This window comes from Monodon monoceros, unplaced genomic scaffold (genome assembly GCF_005190385.1).
Source record: "Monodon monoceros isolate NGI ecotype Baffin Bay Population unplaced genomic scaffold, NGI_Narwhal_1 Super_Scaffold_9, whole genome shotgun sequence".
Taxonomy (NCBI): Eukaryota; Metazoa; Chordata; class Mammalia; order Artiodactyla; family Monodontidae; genus Monodon; species Monodon monoceros.
The window spans coordinates 15944824-15961713 of record NW_021703786.1 but is presented as its reverse complement, the minus strand read 5'-3'; the positions used below and the strand labels follow the sequence as shown (position 1 = coordinate 15961713).

The following is a 16890-nucleotide window of genomic DNA, read 5'->3' as shown; positions in this document are numbered from 1 at the left end:
CTTTTTTTATCCCATTGCATAATATGAAATTTCTCACCTGCCTTCCTCAAATGTGAGGTGAGAGTTAGGCCTGTCATTTTTTCCCCTCGTCCTCTCAAGTCCTCTAATGTTCTTTCCAGGTTCTCTTCACGTTTTAATAGAATGGGCTCAAATTATAGACTTCCTATAATTTCAAATTTGATTGCTAGGAGCTCGCCTGTCATAGTGTAGAAAGATTAAATAGCTGAGTATTGAGGTGCTGGGATTGGTGATTATTACGTGTAGGTATAATGCAACCTTTTTCTAATACATGTGCCTTTGTATTATATATAATATGTTTATGTTACTAGTATTATAATAATAACATAAAAGAATTCCTGGATTTATTGCTTCATCTGTAAAATGATAATAGCACCTCAGAGTTGGTGCGAGGAGCAGAAGAATTTGTATAAGCCACTTTGATATGTAAAGCATCCATGTGAGTTTATTCAAGGGGGAAATTTGGGAAGTAAAAAATATAAAGGAAGGAAAAATCACTTGTAACAGCAATAACTAGGGAAGATCACCGTTCATGTTTTGCTGTATCCTATCATATATACATAATATTAGAGGGAAGTATGGTACTTATTGTTTTATTGATAAGAATACAACTTTTACTGTTGGTTTTTAAAATTTTAACGGGAGGAGGAATAGCTGATGAAAAGTTGGGTGGGGAGGGGAGAGGTGCTTTAAGTGGGTTTACTGGAAATCAGGAGATCTGAATTCTGGTTCTGGATCTGCCACTAAATGGATTTAGGGAATATTCCAACATTCTGAGCTTCAACTTCCAGTTCTGTACAACGAGAGTTGGACGTAGATGCTTTCTGAGCCTTTGTGGGTACAAGCTTTTCAAGGGAACTGGGTTTGGGAAATATATATAATAAAGTGGGAGGAGAGAACCTTGCTCTTAAAAGGAAAACAGGGAGCTGGGCCCGACTGCGTTAACACTGCGCACACTCAGTAACCCACCTTCTCTTCAATCTCTTGATTCCTCTTGCATGGTTCCCTCCTAGACATCCCTCACCTCTGGACCATTTAAGCAACTTCCCCCGCAGCCCCGAGAGCCTACCTCGTAGGATGGGGACAGTACGATTTGTGTCACAGGGGTCTTTGACATAACGTAACAATGCGCAGGGGAGCCCCCACCTAGGACCCTCCGCTCCCTCTAGAAAAGTCCTCGGAGGCTGCGGTGGTTAGGATGGGGCATTTTTGCGCGTGTCCCCTGTGGCTGGAGAAGAGCTTCATCTTGGATGGAGTGGCCGTGAGCACCATGGCCCGCACCTATGAGCACTTGAGGCCTAAGCTCTGGTCGGCGATTCCACCCTACAACGCGCAGCAGGACTACCACGCCCGCCGGTACTTCCGGAGCCGCGTGGTTCCGCCCATCTTGCGGAAAACCGATCAGGTACAGGAGCGTCGTGGAGGACCCCACCGTTTGTGCCCGCAGAGCTTGGCCCTCGTGGCGGGGCCGACTTCCCAGATCCGGGCGTCTCATGGCAGCGCCCTCACCATCGGGGAGGCTCCCCGACTCGCACCCTCTCAGTTTTCTTAATGAAACCCGGGAACTGGCGGAGGCGGGAGACAGGTGTTGAGCGCGAGCTCACTGAGCTCACAGAACCACCTTCCACGCCTGAACTTGAGAATGATTTCATTTTGGGTTTCTGCAAGCCTCTGCCAAACAAATGGGTTTCGTTGTCGTTTTTGGCATCACGGATCCACCCTTTGGGGTGACCTCCCGCCGCAAATTCTCAAAAAGCCCGACAATCGGTAAAAAGACAATGAACTGCCTAGGTGAGGCGCCCTCGGTCCGGTGACGTCATAGTTCAAGAGGGCTCGCTCGCTGAGACCTTCTGTGAGCTAACTGGAAGGAAACCTCCCAAAGTTCTGCAGCCCTCGCTTCTCCCCAGGCCTTTTCCCTCGTGGATGTTGCCCCTCCCCCGCAGAGTACTTCCCCTGGATCAAAGATTCTGAGGCTATTATAGGCTCAGCTCCAATGTTTCTCAACACTTTTGCTTCCAATATTTGTGTCTATAATACATGTCAGTGACTTAGGGAGAGGAGGACTTAATGCGGGTTATTCTGTGAACAAATCTTGGGAGTTTTTGTGGTCCCGGGTGTTCGTGTGTGCACATGTGTGTTCAGTACATGCATATGGACACACACATCTGTGTGTGCCATGTTTGTGTGTGTTTGCTGTCTACTCATGTGATTTTTATAGCAGAAGGAGCCAGAATCTGGGGGAAAACTCGAGAGTTTAAAAACTTGAAAAATAATATGGTGTACACACTTTTGAATTTTTCTATGTTCCATTTTGTAAGTATTCTTTAATCGTCACAGACACCATTTGTGGTAGGTATTATTTTCATTTAAATGAAGATCATGTTTATTGAAACTTTAATATACCAGGCCCTTTATTTGAAGGCCCTTTATATCTCACTTAAATTTCAAAGCAACCCGCCATTTTACTAATGAGGAAATTGAGGTCCAAAAAAGCTGTGTCATTGTCCTAAGGTCACACAGCTTGTTAGGGGTAGAGCTGGAATTAGAACCAGTCTCTCTGGTGTTAGACATTGAGCCCTTAACTGCCAAGCTACACTGCCTCTCCCTGAAAGGCAATAAGTCACTAAGTATATTTAATCTGTCTGGCCCTGTTACCCCTGGCTGTGACCTCTCCCTCCCTCCAACAAGCCCAGAGGCAGGGGTTGGACTGTGCATCTCTCTGCATCATGACTGATATAGTCTTCTGCATTTTCTCCCTCATTCTCAGGATCATGGCGGTACAGGAAGGGATGGCTGGATAGTGGATTATTTCCACATCTTCGGGCAAGGACAGAGATACCTCAACAGGAGAAACTGGTCAGGGGCAGGCAAGTGCCACACCTCCCTTTCCAGTCTCACCATGGTCCCACCTAGGAAGAGCGGTGTGCATTCCATAGAGAGAGAAACTGGGCCATAAAGAGACCTGGTTGGGGGAAGAGACCCAGGGTCTGACTGCATCCTCTAGCTCTTCTTCTCATACATGAGCAGATGGTGTCACAGTGCTCCCTATTAGTTATGGAGCATCCGCTGTATGTCAGGTGCTTTTTACCCTCAGAGTATCCCCAGGTTACAGCCAGGGAAATTGAGGCTTAGGGAGTTAAAATGATTTGCTAAGAAGGGCTGAGCTAGGGTTGGAATTCTACTCTTTCCAACGAAAGCCTGTGTTCTTCTCACTGCTCCCAGAGCAGGCTGTGTCCTGCTCACTCTCTAGGCCCCATTTAGCAGCAACAGGAAAAGGAAGAGTTGAGACCTGTTTTTCTGGCAGGGTGAACCCTCCTCCCACCCCAACTCCACCACCCTTTGGCCACATTCTAGTCACATGTCCCCTGGCACCATTGGCCAAATTGAGCTCATCCATTTTCTCCAGCTGGGTCAGATGCAAGGGTGAAATTTTCTCAGTTCTCCTGGCAGCAAAGCAAGTTCAGCCAAGCCCAGAAATTTCTGGCCCTTCCCGTCCCAGCATGTACCATTCACGCTCCCCTGCATGCTATTCCTAGTATGAGGCTTGGCTTCCAGGATGCCATCTGTCTCCTCCACCTCACCAACCCTTGACTTTTCAGGATTGAGGGTTCAGCTGGGACATGGGAGCACAGTGACTATACCTGGATTGGCCTCCTATACCAGCCCAATGGGAGTGGGGAAAGCAAGAGGGGGCTGAATACAGGCTCAGGCCTCTCTCTCTGTCCCACAAGGGCATTCCCTCCAGCAGGTGACCGGACATGACAACTATAATGCCAATCTGAAAGCGACCCAGGGGTTCAATGGTCGGTTTGGCTATCGCCGGAACACCCCAGCCCTCCGCCAGCGCCCATCTGTCTTTGGAGAGGTCACCCAATTCCCTCTCTTCTAACAGCAGCTCTTCTCTTCACACTCCTCGACCTGAATTTCTGAGATGTGTATATGAACTCAGTGTTATTTTATATTAAAACTTCTGTGTGTGTGTCTCCAAGTGTGCCGTTTCTTCTCTGAGGCTGGTGGAGGGGGCAAGCTAGTTTCTCCAACCTCGGCTTCCCTACCCTATGGAGGAGGTGGGAGGAGAAAGGGCATCTCAGGCTGTGCCTTAAACTCCATGCAAACGGAGTGCCAGGCTTGAAAGGAGAGGCCTCAGGTCTCCCCTGCCGCTGCAATAAGGAGGAGCGACACTACTTAAGCCCTCATCCAAGCTCTTCCCCAGGCATCGGGACGGCCCAGGTCAGAAGCTGGCTACTGTTTCCATCAAGAACGGAGCAGGCAGTGCGGCCACAGGGATTGGCGTTGGTTGCCCTGAGAAGGAGTTCCTGATTTTCCTGCGTCATCCCATCCGAAAGAACTGACATCTTCCTTCTCCTTCCCACCCTCAACTCATCAAGAGGCAGGGGACGACCAGAGTGTATCTGGGGCCGAGGATTCTGACACAGTAATACCGTGTATACGGAAGCTTTCTCTACTAATGCTATGTCAGCTTCCTTTTCAGCTAGTTTCCAGCATGTCATTTTTCAAGTGCCCCACCCAGTTTGCCGGTGGCCGAGAGGAAAGCCAGAGCAAATGATGGCTAGAAAAGGAGGTGGAGCTTTAGAATACAAAGCTTGCCGGAATTCCAGAGTGGGTGGAACCTGTTCGTATTGAATCACCGTAAGTGGACAAGAAAGAGAGTCCCAGTAGGCCATGGGGTTATAGCTCAGAGATAGAGCATTTGACTGCAAATCAAGAGGTCCCTGATTCAATCCTGGTTGCCCCCTTCCTCCTTTATCCTTTTACTTCCATTAAGTGGAAGTGAGTAAATATTTCTTCACTCCCAGCCCCAGGGTCACTAGAGGAGGAAGACAAGAATTCTCAATGGATTCTTGTTCAGAATTACTAGTTACTCTCGCATGCTAAATGACCACTGAGAACAGATCCCTGGAGGACTCCGTTGGGCTTCAATTAAGACAAAGTCCATGAGGAAATTCCTAGTCTAAGATTAGATCTGAGCGCGGTGAACACAATTTAGCAATATGATGTATGACAGTAAAGATAAAGACACTCGTACAACGTGTATTGTTGAGAGCTTAGTACACGCAAGGCTGCAGTGAATTAAAAGATGAAAGAGGGCAGCTGTCCTCAGGGAGCTTTCAGTCTAGTGGAAGTTGACACATTCACACACAGCCATCAGAGGAAGAGCACTCTGTAGCTCAAGAAAGAGATACCTTTTAAAAAGACCTATTCAGGGACTCTCACCTTTTAAAAAGGCCTATTCAGGGACTCTCCTGGTGGTTCAGTGGTTAAGGCTCAGTGCTTCCAATGCAGGGAGTGTGTGTTCAATCTCTAGTCGGGGAACTAAGATCCCACAGGTGCTGTGTGACTAAGAAACTTTAAAAAAGACCTACCCACTTTTTCTAGATATAATTTAGAGATCCAGCTCAGTCTTGTCCCTGGAAGTGTCCACTGCTTGTGCCAAGAACCCTAGGCACATATTCAGGACAATACCTCAAGTTTGAAAATGCCAAGTGGAAGCATTTGATTGGCCGAGCCGTGGTCAGACATGCATGTCGTTTTCCTCCAGGAAGGGGACAAGGTGGTCTTGCCTCACCAGGTTTGACAACACAAGATATTACCCCAGAATTGGAGGGGTGGGTGTTTGGATGTAAAAATGAATGCATCACCACTACACCTTTTTTCCTCCTTGAAGAAACTACTGTAAGGAGAGAGCATGATAAGTTATAAATTTCAGTCCTGGCAGTCAAAGGTTTGCTTTCTCATACCCCTTTATTTCCCATTTGCTAAAATTAATTAAATCAAAATTTTGTATTAAATCGTGTTCACATTTTATCATGATCATGTAAATACTATTTATTATTGAGTCTATCCATATATACTGTGATAGTATTTCCTTTCTTGAAAACTTTTCTGAAGAAAATTACCTCATTTTCTCATTTGTGTATTTTTCTTTGTGCCTATTGGTAATTTGAACTTCAACAGCCTCACAGTACAATTATTCACCTGCTCCAAACCTACCACATTAATTTTTCAAGGCAGTCCTCCTGACACCCTCCATCCTTCTGTTTCAGGCTGTTTAGACCTGCCACCCAGTTTGGGGTGCCTTGGGAATTCCCATTCTGTCTCCTCTGTGTTGGATTCTCTCTGTTTCCTGGGCAATGTCTTCCTTTTTCTTAGTTTCCTTCTTTATATGGTGGAGAATAATCCGCAGGAGCTTCTTGAGAAAGAATATATGGGAGGCAAAATTCTTGAGTCCTGGCATGTCTGAAAATATTTTTATTTTACCCAAATACTTGAGAGATAGTTTGTCTGGGAATAAAATTATTGTTGAGATTTTTTTTTCAGAAGTTTGAAAATCATTGTCTTCTAGCTTCTCTTGGTAGGTTTGATGTCATTCTTATTTCCATATGTGACCTGCTTCTCTCTGTAAAATCTTAGAATCTTTGTTCCTGATGTTCTGAAGTTTTTCAATGATGTACATGGTGATCCCTTTCAATCTAGAGATTCAAATCCTATCTTAAGTTTTATTTTTCTTTTATACTTTGTTCTCCATTGTTTGCTCATCTGGGGACTTACCTTTTCTCCCCTACTGTTCCTTTGTCTTTTTGTTCCCCCCTACTCTTCATTTGTCTTTTTGTTGTACTTTCTAGGAGATTTGCTCATTTGATCTTCCGACTTCTTTGTTAGCTTTTTTTTTTTTTTTTTTTGAGGTTCACGGGCCTCTCACCGCTGTGGCCTCTCCCGTTGCGGAGCACAGGCTCCGGACGAGCAGGCTCAGCAGCCATGGCTCACGGGCCCAGCCGCTCCGCGGCATGTGGGATCCTCCCGGACCGGGGCACGAACCCGCGTCTGCTGCACCGGCAGGCGAACTCTCAACCACTGCGCCACCAGGGAAGTCCTTTGTTAGCTTTTTGATTTCAGTTTTCTCATAGTTCCAACTGCTCCTTTGCTATTACGTTCTGTTCTAGTTTTATGGATACAGGTTATTCTCTGGTTTCTTTAAAATTATGGTTGTTTCTGAAGTATTCTTCTCCAAGTACTGTCTGTTTTTCCTCAGTGTCCTTTTTGCTGCTGTTTCCTTTGGTTTTAGATTCTTGTGTTGAGAGCATTTACCAAATAACTGGCACTCCATAGGGTAAAGTCCATTGGAAGCTCTATATTCTTCAGTAGGCTTGCTGACTGATGGATTTCCTTGTGGGGAGTCCAACGGTGAGCCAGCCTTTTCATTTGGGAACTTCCAAATGTCTATATCTGTGGATCACCATGCCCCTATTCCTTGGGTCATTTAGTTTCTCCATAGAAAAATTCTGAGATCTCCTGCCTGGGGAGTAGAACAAGGAGGAGGAAGTGATGTCATTTTTTAATAAGCAGACTTTTGCTTAATCCCTACAACCATTCTGAAAGCCCTTGGCCACCCAGTTGGAAGTGGAGGGGTCTCACAGGTTCAGTCTCCCCAACAGATCTTTCACCCTTGGGACTGGGGATAGAGATTAAGGATCTTAACTGCTCCTTATATAGACTTTCACCAAAATTCCCTATTTGCAGCCCACCTGGCGGTGCCAAGTTCCCAGCTTTTCTGGGATTCCTCAAGTATCAGTCAGTTCTCTTCTCTGTTCCTCTCCACAGTTCTCACTCTTGGAAACCACCATTCCATTTTCTGTCTGTATGAATTTGACTACTGCAGTACCTCATATAAGTGCAATCACACCATGTATGTCTTTTGTGTCTGGTTTATTTTACTTAGCATAAAGTCTTCAAGATTCCTCCATGTTGTAGCAGGTGTCAGAATTTCATTCCTTTCTAAGGCCGCATTTTATATATATACAAACATATATATAAACACTTTGTTTATCCATTTGTCAGTGGACACTTGCATTGCTTCCATCGTTTGCTCACTGTGTATAATGCTACTATGAACAGTATGAACAGAATATACAAATATCTGTTTGAGTGCCTACTTCAAATTCTTTGGAGTGTGTACTCAGAAACGGAATTGTTGGATCATATGGTAATTCTATGTTTGATTTTTTGAGGAACTGCCATATACCCAGAGATATTTTAAAATTTGATGCCTAGTGGGACCCAGGTCTCCAGATTTGTTTATCTCCCAGGTCATTTTAATGTGCACTCAAGATGAATAACCACCGTCAGCACCAATACTTAGGTTTCAGCTTCCTCTTCTCTGCTAAATCACACCCCCCACACTGCTTTCCACCTTCAAAAACTGTTTGACACAGCTCTTCTGTTCCCTCTCCAGTTCTCTTTGTCCTTGTCAAGTTATGTATGCTATTGTTTTAGAAGACTTTTGGGAGAGGATGGAGCTATTGATAAATACACGTTCCATGTTTGTTTCTCTATGATAATTATTTTTATATGGATTTTAATGTGTGCATACATGTGGCCTATCTCTTGAGTTGGAATTCCTTAAGAGCGACTGCTTTGCTGTGCTTGCTCTTTCTTTTTTTTTTTTTTTTTCTTTTTCTTTTTTTCTTTTTTTTTTTTCTTGCTCTTTCTTTACAGTGGCCAGGAAACAGTTTTCTTGCATTCTCCCATTCATTCATTCATTCATTTGTTCATGTAGCCACAGTACAGAACACCTACCACGTGCTGGGCGCACACCGTATGCTCCACATAGGATGGCAGTTTTTGGCCAAACAACAGATATAACTCTACCAACATACACATTTGGTCAAATGAAAGCTGTCTTCAGTTCCTTGCCCTTTTTGTTGTGTCTTTGTTTTCATAGACACATGCCCGGATGATATTTGAAGTTGCTTTCAACACACTGAGCCACGTCCACCTTTTAACCCAAGTAATTAAAAGGTCACCTTTCTATTTATTTATTTTTTAATTAATTTATTTATTTTTTGGCTGCACTGGGTCTTTGTTGCTGTGTGCGGGCTTTCTCTAGTTGTGGCGAGCAGGGGCTGTATCAGTTGCAGGGTGCGGGCTTCTCATTTCGGTGGCTTGTTGCCAAGCACAAGCTCTAGGTGTGTGGGCTTAGTTGCTCCGTGGCATGTGGGATCTTCCCGGACCAGGGCTCGAACCTGTGTCCCCTGCACTGGCAGGCGGATTCTTAACCACTGCACCACCAGGGGAGTCCCCCACCCTTTTAATTAAGTGTTGCAACACTTAACAGAATTTGGACTTATTACAGCAGGACTAGAATCTTTCATTATCCAGCAGGAGTCCCAACCTCAAGTACTACTGTTCCCTTTGCAATCACTATACCTTCTCTGTCTCTTGGTAGTTTCCAGGAAACCTGGGGGCTTTGGGTCCAATTCTACCCAGTGTTACTGAGAAAGTTTTTGAGAAAGGTCAGCTGAAACTGCCTTAATTAATTAATTAATCATCAAAGTGTGGAAGAAGGGACTTGCTGTCCCTTCCTTTTGCTCTCACAGGGCCCCAGCTGGGGAGAGAGTACTTCCTTACAATATTCAGAAGGAATGTCTATTACTGGATGATGGCAATGTGCAGGTGGGGGTCAGAACTCTGTGGTGGAATAGTTCATCACAAGGCAGCTGGTCCCTATTTCAATTCAGTTTTCTTCCCCAGAAATTCCCCCCTCTATTTCTAAGAGAGAGTTTAAACCCAATTGGCATCACTTTTAGAAGCCTGTTTGTACATTGATAGCTGAAATGCTTTTATGTCCCTTCCTTTGCCACTTAGTAAGAATTGCTTAAGTGGATGGAGTACATGCCACACACTCGGTGCTGTACTTTGGCTTCACATCTTGTACCTCAGTCTGTCCCAAGGGTGGGATGGGTATGCAGGTACGTGCAATTTGACAGCAGCTAGCCAACAGGTCACAAAAAACACTGAACCACAGAGTGAAAAAATGATTCCTTTTTCAATTCTTTTTTGTTCCTGAGTAACTTAAGGGAAAAGTTTTCTTTGGTGTCAACTGTCTAACACTTCTGAATCCTCTCTTTTTTTTAATCAAAGGGAGTAGATGTAACTATCTTGCTAGTGTTTTTTTGGCTTGTTTGTTTGTTTTGCGGTACGCGGGCCTCTCACCGCTGTGGCCTCTCCCGCTGCGGAGCACAGGCTCCGGACGCGCAGGCCCAGCCGCTCTGTGGTATGTGGGATCCTCCCGGACCGGGGCACGAACCCGCGTTCCCTGCATCGGCAGACAGACTCCCAACCACTGCGCCACCAGGGTAGCCCGCTAGTGTTTTTTATTTGTTTTTGCTGTGTCACGCAGCGGGCCCTGGGCAGCGAAAGCATGACGTCCTAACCACTGGACCGCCATGGAATTCCCTAACTAGTGTTTAATAATTCGTATTTGATTTTCCATTCTACTTATGGCAAGTGATACTGGTTTTCCTTTTTTAATGACAACTTTATTGATATAATTCGTATTTGATAAATTTACCTATCAAACATGTACAATTCAATTGTTTTTAGTATATTTACAGAGTTGTGAAATGGTGACCACAATCAATTGTAGAACACTTTCATCAACCCCAAAAGAAACCCCATACCCATTGGCAATCACTCCCCATTCCCTCCAACCTATCCATCTCTAGGCAACCACTGATCTACTTTTTGTCTCTATAGATTTGCCTGTTCTAGACATTTCATATACATCGAATCATATAACATGTGGTCTTTTGTGACTGGCTTCTTTCACTCAGCATACTGGTTTTCAAAGTTCATCCATGTTGTAGCATGTATCAGGACTTCACTCCTTTTAATGGCCATATAATATTCCATTGTGTGGATATACCACTTTTGTCTGGCCATTCATCAGTCGATGGGTATTTGGGCTGTTTCCATGTGTTGGCTCTTATGCTGCTATCATCAAAGAAAAACAATAGTTGATCTAAGAAAGAAATGGAAAATTCTATTCAAGCCAAATCGAGAATTATAACCCAGGAACAGCCTCTCAGAAAGCTCTGAGAACTGTTCTGCCCATTAGAGGTCAAAGCACAGTTATATATGGTTTTGACACTGAGGACTGTACATTAAATGACAGTTTACACAATCCAGGTCTACAGGTACAAAGCAAGTAGTGGGTGGGTCACGGGTCACAAGATTAAGAAGGAAGGTTATCTCCTAAGGAGTTGTGACCCTTGATGAGATTAAGAAGGAATGTTATCTCTAAAGAGATCTCGTTAATACAGATGCACACTAAAGGGGAGGGGGAGGAGGCTCAAATGGGCAAAGACAAATTTTCTGCTTAAATTTTTCTTGCTATAAAATATGAGTTTTATTTCATCACTATGAATATTCACGTACACGTTTTTGTATGGATATATATTATCATTTAACCTACATATATACTGAGGAGTGGACTTGCTGGGTCATTTGGTAATGTTACTGAAAGTGGGGTCCGGCTGCTCACTGCTCAAAAGCCAATAAAGAGGCAAGGCTGGTGGAAAGGAAAATTTGCTTTATTTTGAAGGCTGGCAACCGGGGGGAGGGCAGACTCTTGTCCAAAGGCTGACTCCCCATCACTGACAATCAGTGGGCAAGAACCTTTGTAGATGGAGGGAGGGGGCTACATGCAGAAAGCTCTGACAGTTATCTTAAAATTGGTCATGCGGTGGTTTGACCAGCATCATCTTGATTGTTGTAAGTACAGTTAATCTTCAGTTCCAGGGTCAGTTTGTTCCCATTTCCTTGAAGCCAGTTCTCGGAATTGTAGCAGCTTATGTCATGGCTACAGTCTGGTCATCATGTAGTTAACTTCTGGGGGGGGGGCGTTCAGTATCTACAAGACAGCTCACGGGACATGGCTCAGAATATTATCTATAGTCCTTGACTATAGTCCTTGACTATGCTTAATGACTAAACTATCTTATTTCTCTGATTAAACTTATTCTTTGGCTAAAGTTTTTTCACAGACAAAAGGCAGGTGGAGGTTATGGTAGGGAAGGACCACAGGGTCCTGCTCTGCTTCAGTAATTATCTTTAACCTTTTGTGGAACTGCTAGACTGTTTTCCAAAGGGCTGATTTTCTGTTAAAGTTTATTTTCAAATAAATTTAAGTAAATATTGACTCCGTATACAACAGCTACAAGAACTAATTAGTGGGGAATTCCCTGGCAGTCCAGTGGTTAGGACTCAGCACTTTCACTACCAGGGCCCAGGTTTGATCCCTGGTGGGGGAATTAAATTCCACGAGCATGCGGTGCGGACAAAAGAAATAATAATAAAATAGCTTCACAGTGGTGATCATTTTGAAATGTATAGAAATATTGAATCACTATGCTGCGCACCAGCAACTTACATAGTGTTGTAGGTCAATTATTCTTCAAAAACAAACAGGGACTTCCCTGGTGGCACAGTGGTTAAGAATCCACCTGCCAATGCAGGAGACGTGGGTTTGAGCCCTGGTCCGGGAAGATCCCACATGCCGTGGAGCAACTAAGTCCATGCACCACAACTACTGAGCCTGCGCTCTAGAGCCCACAAGCCACAACTACTGAGCCCGTGTACCACAACTACTGAAGCCCGTGCACCTAGAGCCCGTGCTCTGCATCAAGAGAAGCCACTGCAATGAGAAACCTGCACACTGCAACGAAGAGTAGCCCCCGCTCGCCGCAACTAGAGAAAGCCCGTGCGCAGCAACAAAGACCCAATGCAGCCAAAAATAAATAAATAAATATTTTTAAAAAGCTGCTGGATTCTGAAAAATAATGTAGCTATTAAAAACAAATAAACTCATAAAGAAGGAGATCAAATTTGGGGTTACCACAGGTGGGGTGTGGGGAGAATTGGACAAAGGTAGTCAAAGGTACAATCTTCCCGTTATAAGATAAATAAGTCCTAGGGATGTAATGTACAACATGAGTAATATAATTAACACTGTTGTATATTGTATATGAAATTCGTTAAAAGTGTAAATCCTAAGAGTTCTCATCATAGGGAAAAATTCTTCTATTTCTTTTATTTTGTATCTATATAAGACGATGGATGTTTGCAAGAAAAGAATATAGGTGAAAGAATACATCCATGAGAAGGCAAATTCTGCTCAGGGAAGGAAGGATATAGAGACAAATACATCCAATAAATATTTGTTGTGTGTTTACTACATGCCTGCAGTGAGATCACACCCTAGTTGGGGAGACAGAAAATAAACAAATGCATAAATAATCCAATGTTAGGTCCTGATGTGGGCATAACCCAGGCAGAGGCATCCCCAAGCAAACAGCTGCATTTAGTGCTCAGCCACAGCAACAGAGAGGTGCTCATTCAAGTTCTGTGCCAGGTTTGGGAAGCATGCTTGGACCTACAGCCCCAACCCTGCTTCTTGAGCACTTAGGGGTGACATTTTGCCTTACCGAGTAGCTCTGTGTTGATTTCTTTCTGTGTGACTTTCGTTGATGCATACACAGAAAAGAGCACATATCAAGTGTGCAACTCAATGAACATCCCACCCCAAGCACACCTGGGTAACCAGCATGCAGCATCCCTCACCAGGTGCCCTTGCAGTCCCTCTGCCACTAACGGTTACCAGTGTCTTGACACGAACACCATAGATCTGTTTTGCATGGTTCTGAACTTTATGTAAGTGGAATTAACAGCACATGCTCAGTGCATACTCTCTGGTTCTTTAACTCAAGATTAGGTCTGTGAGATATATTCATGTTGTTGTCTCTATCAGTGGTTTGTTTTTTTCATTGTCATCTTTCATTGTCTGACTCTCACAGTTTACTTACCCATTCTATTAATGGACATATGAGTCATTTCCACTATTCTCTCTCTCTTAAAATTTTATTGGAGTATAGTTGATTTACAATGTTGTATTCGTTTCAGATGTACAGCAAAGTGACTCAGTTTTATATATGTATATATATATATTCATTCTTTTTCTGATTCTTTTCTCATATAGGTTATCACAGAATATTGAGTAGAGTTCCCTGTGCTATACAGTAGGTTCTTATTAGTTATCTATTTTATATATAGTAGTGTGTATATGTTAATCTCAATCTCCCAGTTTAACCCTTCCCCCACGTTTCCCCTTTAGTGTCCATAAGTTTGTTTTCAATATCTGTAAGTTTTCCACTATTCTTTTTTTTTTTTTTTTTGGCCAAGCCACACCAAGTCCTAACCACTGGACCGCCAGGGAATTCCTTCGCTATTCTTTTAATATTTTTTTTTCTTGCTAAAAAAAGAATAAAAGTGAAAGAAAAAAAATCTATCAAAAATAAAATAGCGTCACACACACACACACACAAATACTGGGACTTCCCTGGTGGTACAGTGGCCAAGACTGCGCTCCCAATGCAGGGGGCCCAGGTTCGATCCCTGGTCAGGGAACTAGATCCCACATTCACGCTGCAACCAAGAGCCTGCATGCCGCAACTAAAAGATCCCTCATGGACTTCCCTGGTGGCCAATGCAGGGCACACAGGTTCGAGCCCTGGTCCGGGAAGATCCCACATGCCGCAGAGCAAATAAGCCCGTGCACCACAACTACTGAGCCTGCACACTAGAGCCCGCGAGCCACAACTACTGAGCCCAAGTGCCACAATTACGGAAGCCTGCGTGCCTAGAGTCAGTGCACCACAACAAAGAGTAGCCCCTGCTCGCCGGTACTAGAGAAAACCTGTGTGCAGCAACGAAGACCCAGTGCAGCCAAAAATAAATAAATTAAATAAACTAAAAAAAGAAGATCCCTCATGCCGCAGCGAAGATCCCACGTGCCGCAACCAAGACCCGGCGCAACCAAATAAATAAATAAATATTTAAAAAATACTTAGGGGGGCTTCCCTGGTGGCGCAGTGGTTGAGAGTCCGCCTGCCGATGCAGGGGACACGGGTTCGTGCCCCGGTCTGGGAAGATCCCACATGCCGTGGAGCGGCTGGGCCCGTGAGCCATGGCCACTGAGCCTGCGCGTCCGGAGCCTGTGCTCCGCAGCGGGAGAGGCCACAACAGTTAGAGGCCCGAGTGCCGCACAAAAACAAAACAACAACAACAAAAACTTAGGAATGAACTTAACAAAAGATGGGCAAGACCTCTATTCTGAAAATTACAAAACACTGCTGAAATTAAAGAACACTCAAATAAATAAAAGAATATACCATGTTCACATATAGAAGACTCAGCAATGATAGGGGATGTCAGTTCTCCAGACCCATAAAAACAGCACAATCCCAATCAAATTCCAGCATTTTTAAGTTGTCAAGCTGATTCTCAAATTTATACGGAAATACAAAACTCCTAGAATATCCAAAGTCATCTTCAAAGAAAGGAACAAAATTGAGCGACTTAACACTGCCTGCTCTCCATACTTTATATAAAGCTATGGTAATCAAGACAGATGGTACTGCCATAAGGATCGACAAATAGATCAGTGGTGGAGAATCGAAAGCCCAGAAATAGATCCCACTTATATGGTCATTTGATTTTTAACAAGGCACCAAAATAATTCAATGGGGATAAAAAGTCTTTTCAAAAATTGGTGCTAGAATAACTGGATATCCATATGGAAGAAGATGAATCTCATACCATACACAAAAATAAATTCCAGAGGTGGCTCATCACTACCTAGGGTAGACCCAAAATGTAGTGATGTGAGCTAGTTAAGCCTAGAGTTGACTATGATTTCAGTGACATCCAGAAGTGTGTACTCTTCAAGGCTCTCTAGAATACAGGAAGTCTCCTTAATAACCACAACACCAGGCAAATGCTATGGGCTAATGACCCAGCCACAGAAAATGCAGATTGGCGAACTGGAGACTATTATTATGCTCTGTGACTCCTATTAAAAAGCAAAATTCAACTGAATAAATTTGAAGATCTAGTTGGTTTTATATAACAATTCATAAGGAGCTCTGAGGAGCTGTACAAAAATGGAAAACTTTTATAGGCGGAAGGGGGCAGAGCAAGGAAGTTATTCTAGCAAAGAATGGATTGTTTCAGGCAAGGTCACCTTTCTTTGGGGATAGTTGGGGGGGGTCTATCAAGTAGATTACCTCACTAGTGTTGACCAGGTAATTCCAGATTGGTCACATTCCTGGGAGAAGCTGAAACTGCAGTTACGTTAGGTATTAAGTCTTGGTTTGCTGATGTGAGACTTAGCACAAGTGCCTCCATTTGGGAGCCTGTTGTTTATTTTTTTAACGCTCTCCTATAGTTTCCTAAGCATTGTGGCTTGTTTTTGAGTGGCATGTCAATACCTTCCTGGTTGTATGTGGCCTCTTTCCATTGGAGTTGTGAGCATTGATGCTTGCAACCCCAGGCTGAATACATTTTTATGATGTCCCCCTGTTTAAATGACCTTGTCCTGTGTAATAAATAAATGATTGTCTCCAAAAAAATTAATTCTAGAAGGATCATAGACCTAAAGATGTTAAAGGAAAACATAGGAAAATATCTCTCTGACTTTAGGCTAGGCAAAGGTTTCTTAGTGCATGACTAGGAGTCTCTCCATGAGCAAACTTAGGCATGCACGCTCTTCTGAGTTCTCTCCAAACTAAGCCTTGACTTTTGGACTTCCGTGTTCCTCTCTGCATTGTCCAATTTTAGCAAGAATCTGGCGAAGTCAGTTTAGTTAGAATCAGAATCCTCCCTCCGCCATATCTGACCTGGTCCTTCATCCCCCATCATCCTGCAGGTGATGTGTGATCATTCTGGCCTGCCTTTAGTTTGGTTTAGCCAGAATTCTATCCCTGCCCCTGATATTTTTTCTTAGTAATTTTCCATCCACTAACCCCTGCGCTGCTGCTTGGCTGTAAATTCCCACTTGTCCGTGTTTCATTCAGAGTCGAGCCCAATCTCTTTCCCACTACAAGACCCCATTGCAGTGGTCCCTATTGGCCCTAATCTTAAATAACATTATTCTTTAACAAGTGTCATGAATAATTTTTCCTTTACCAAGAGGACACAAGAAGCATAAAAGAAAATATTGATAAATTAGACTTCATC

General features: G+C 43.8%; 1 protein-coding gene across 1 annotated transcript; it reads left to right on the top strand.

Moving 5' to 3' along the window:
* Positions 1-1216: 1216 nt before the first annotated feature.
* CUNH17orf98 (chromosome unknown C17orf98 homolog) lies at positions 1217-3907 on the top strand. Its single transcript, XM_029210848.1, has 3 exons — positions 1217-1423; positions 2786-2885; positions 3750-3907. The coding sequence occupies exons 1-3, from the start codon at positions 1217-1219 to the stop codon at positions 3905-3907; spliced, it is 465 nt and encodes a 154-aa protein (XP_029066681.1).
* Positions 3908-16890: the final 12983 nt, after the last annotated feature.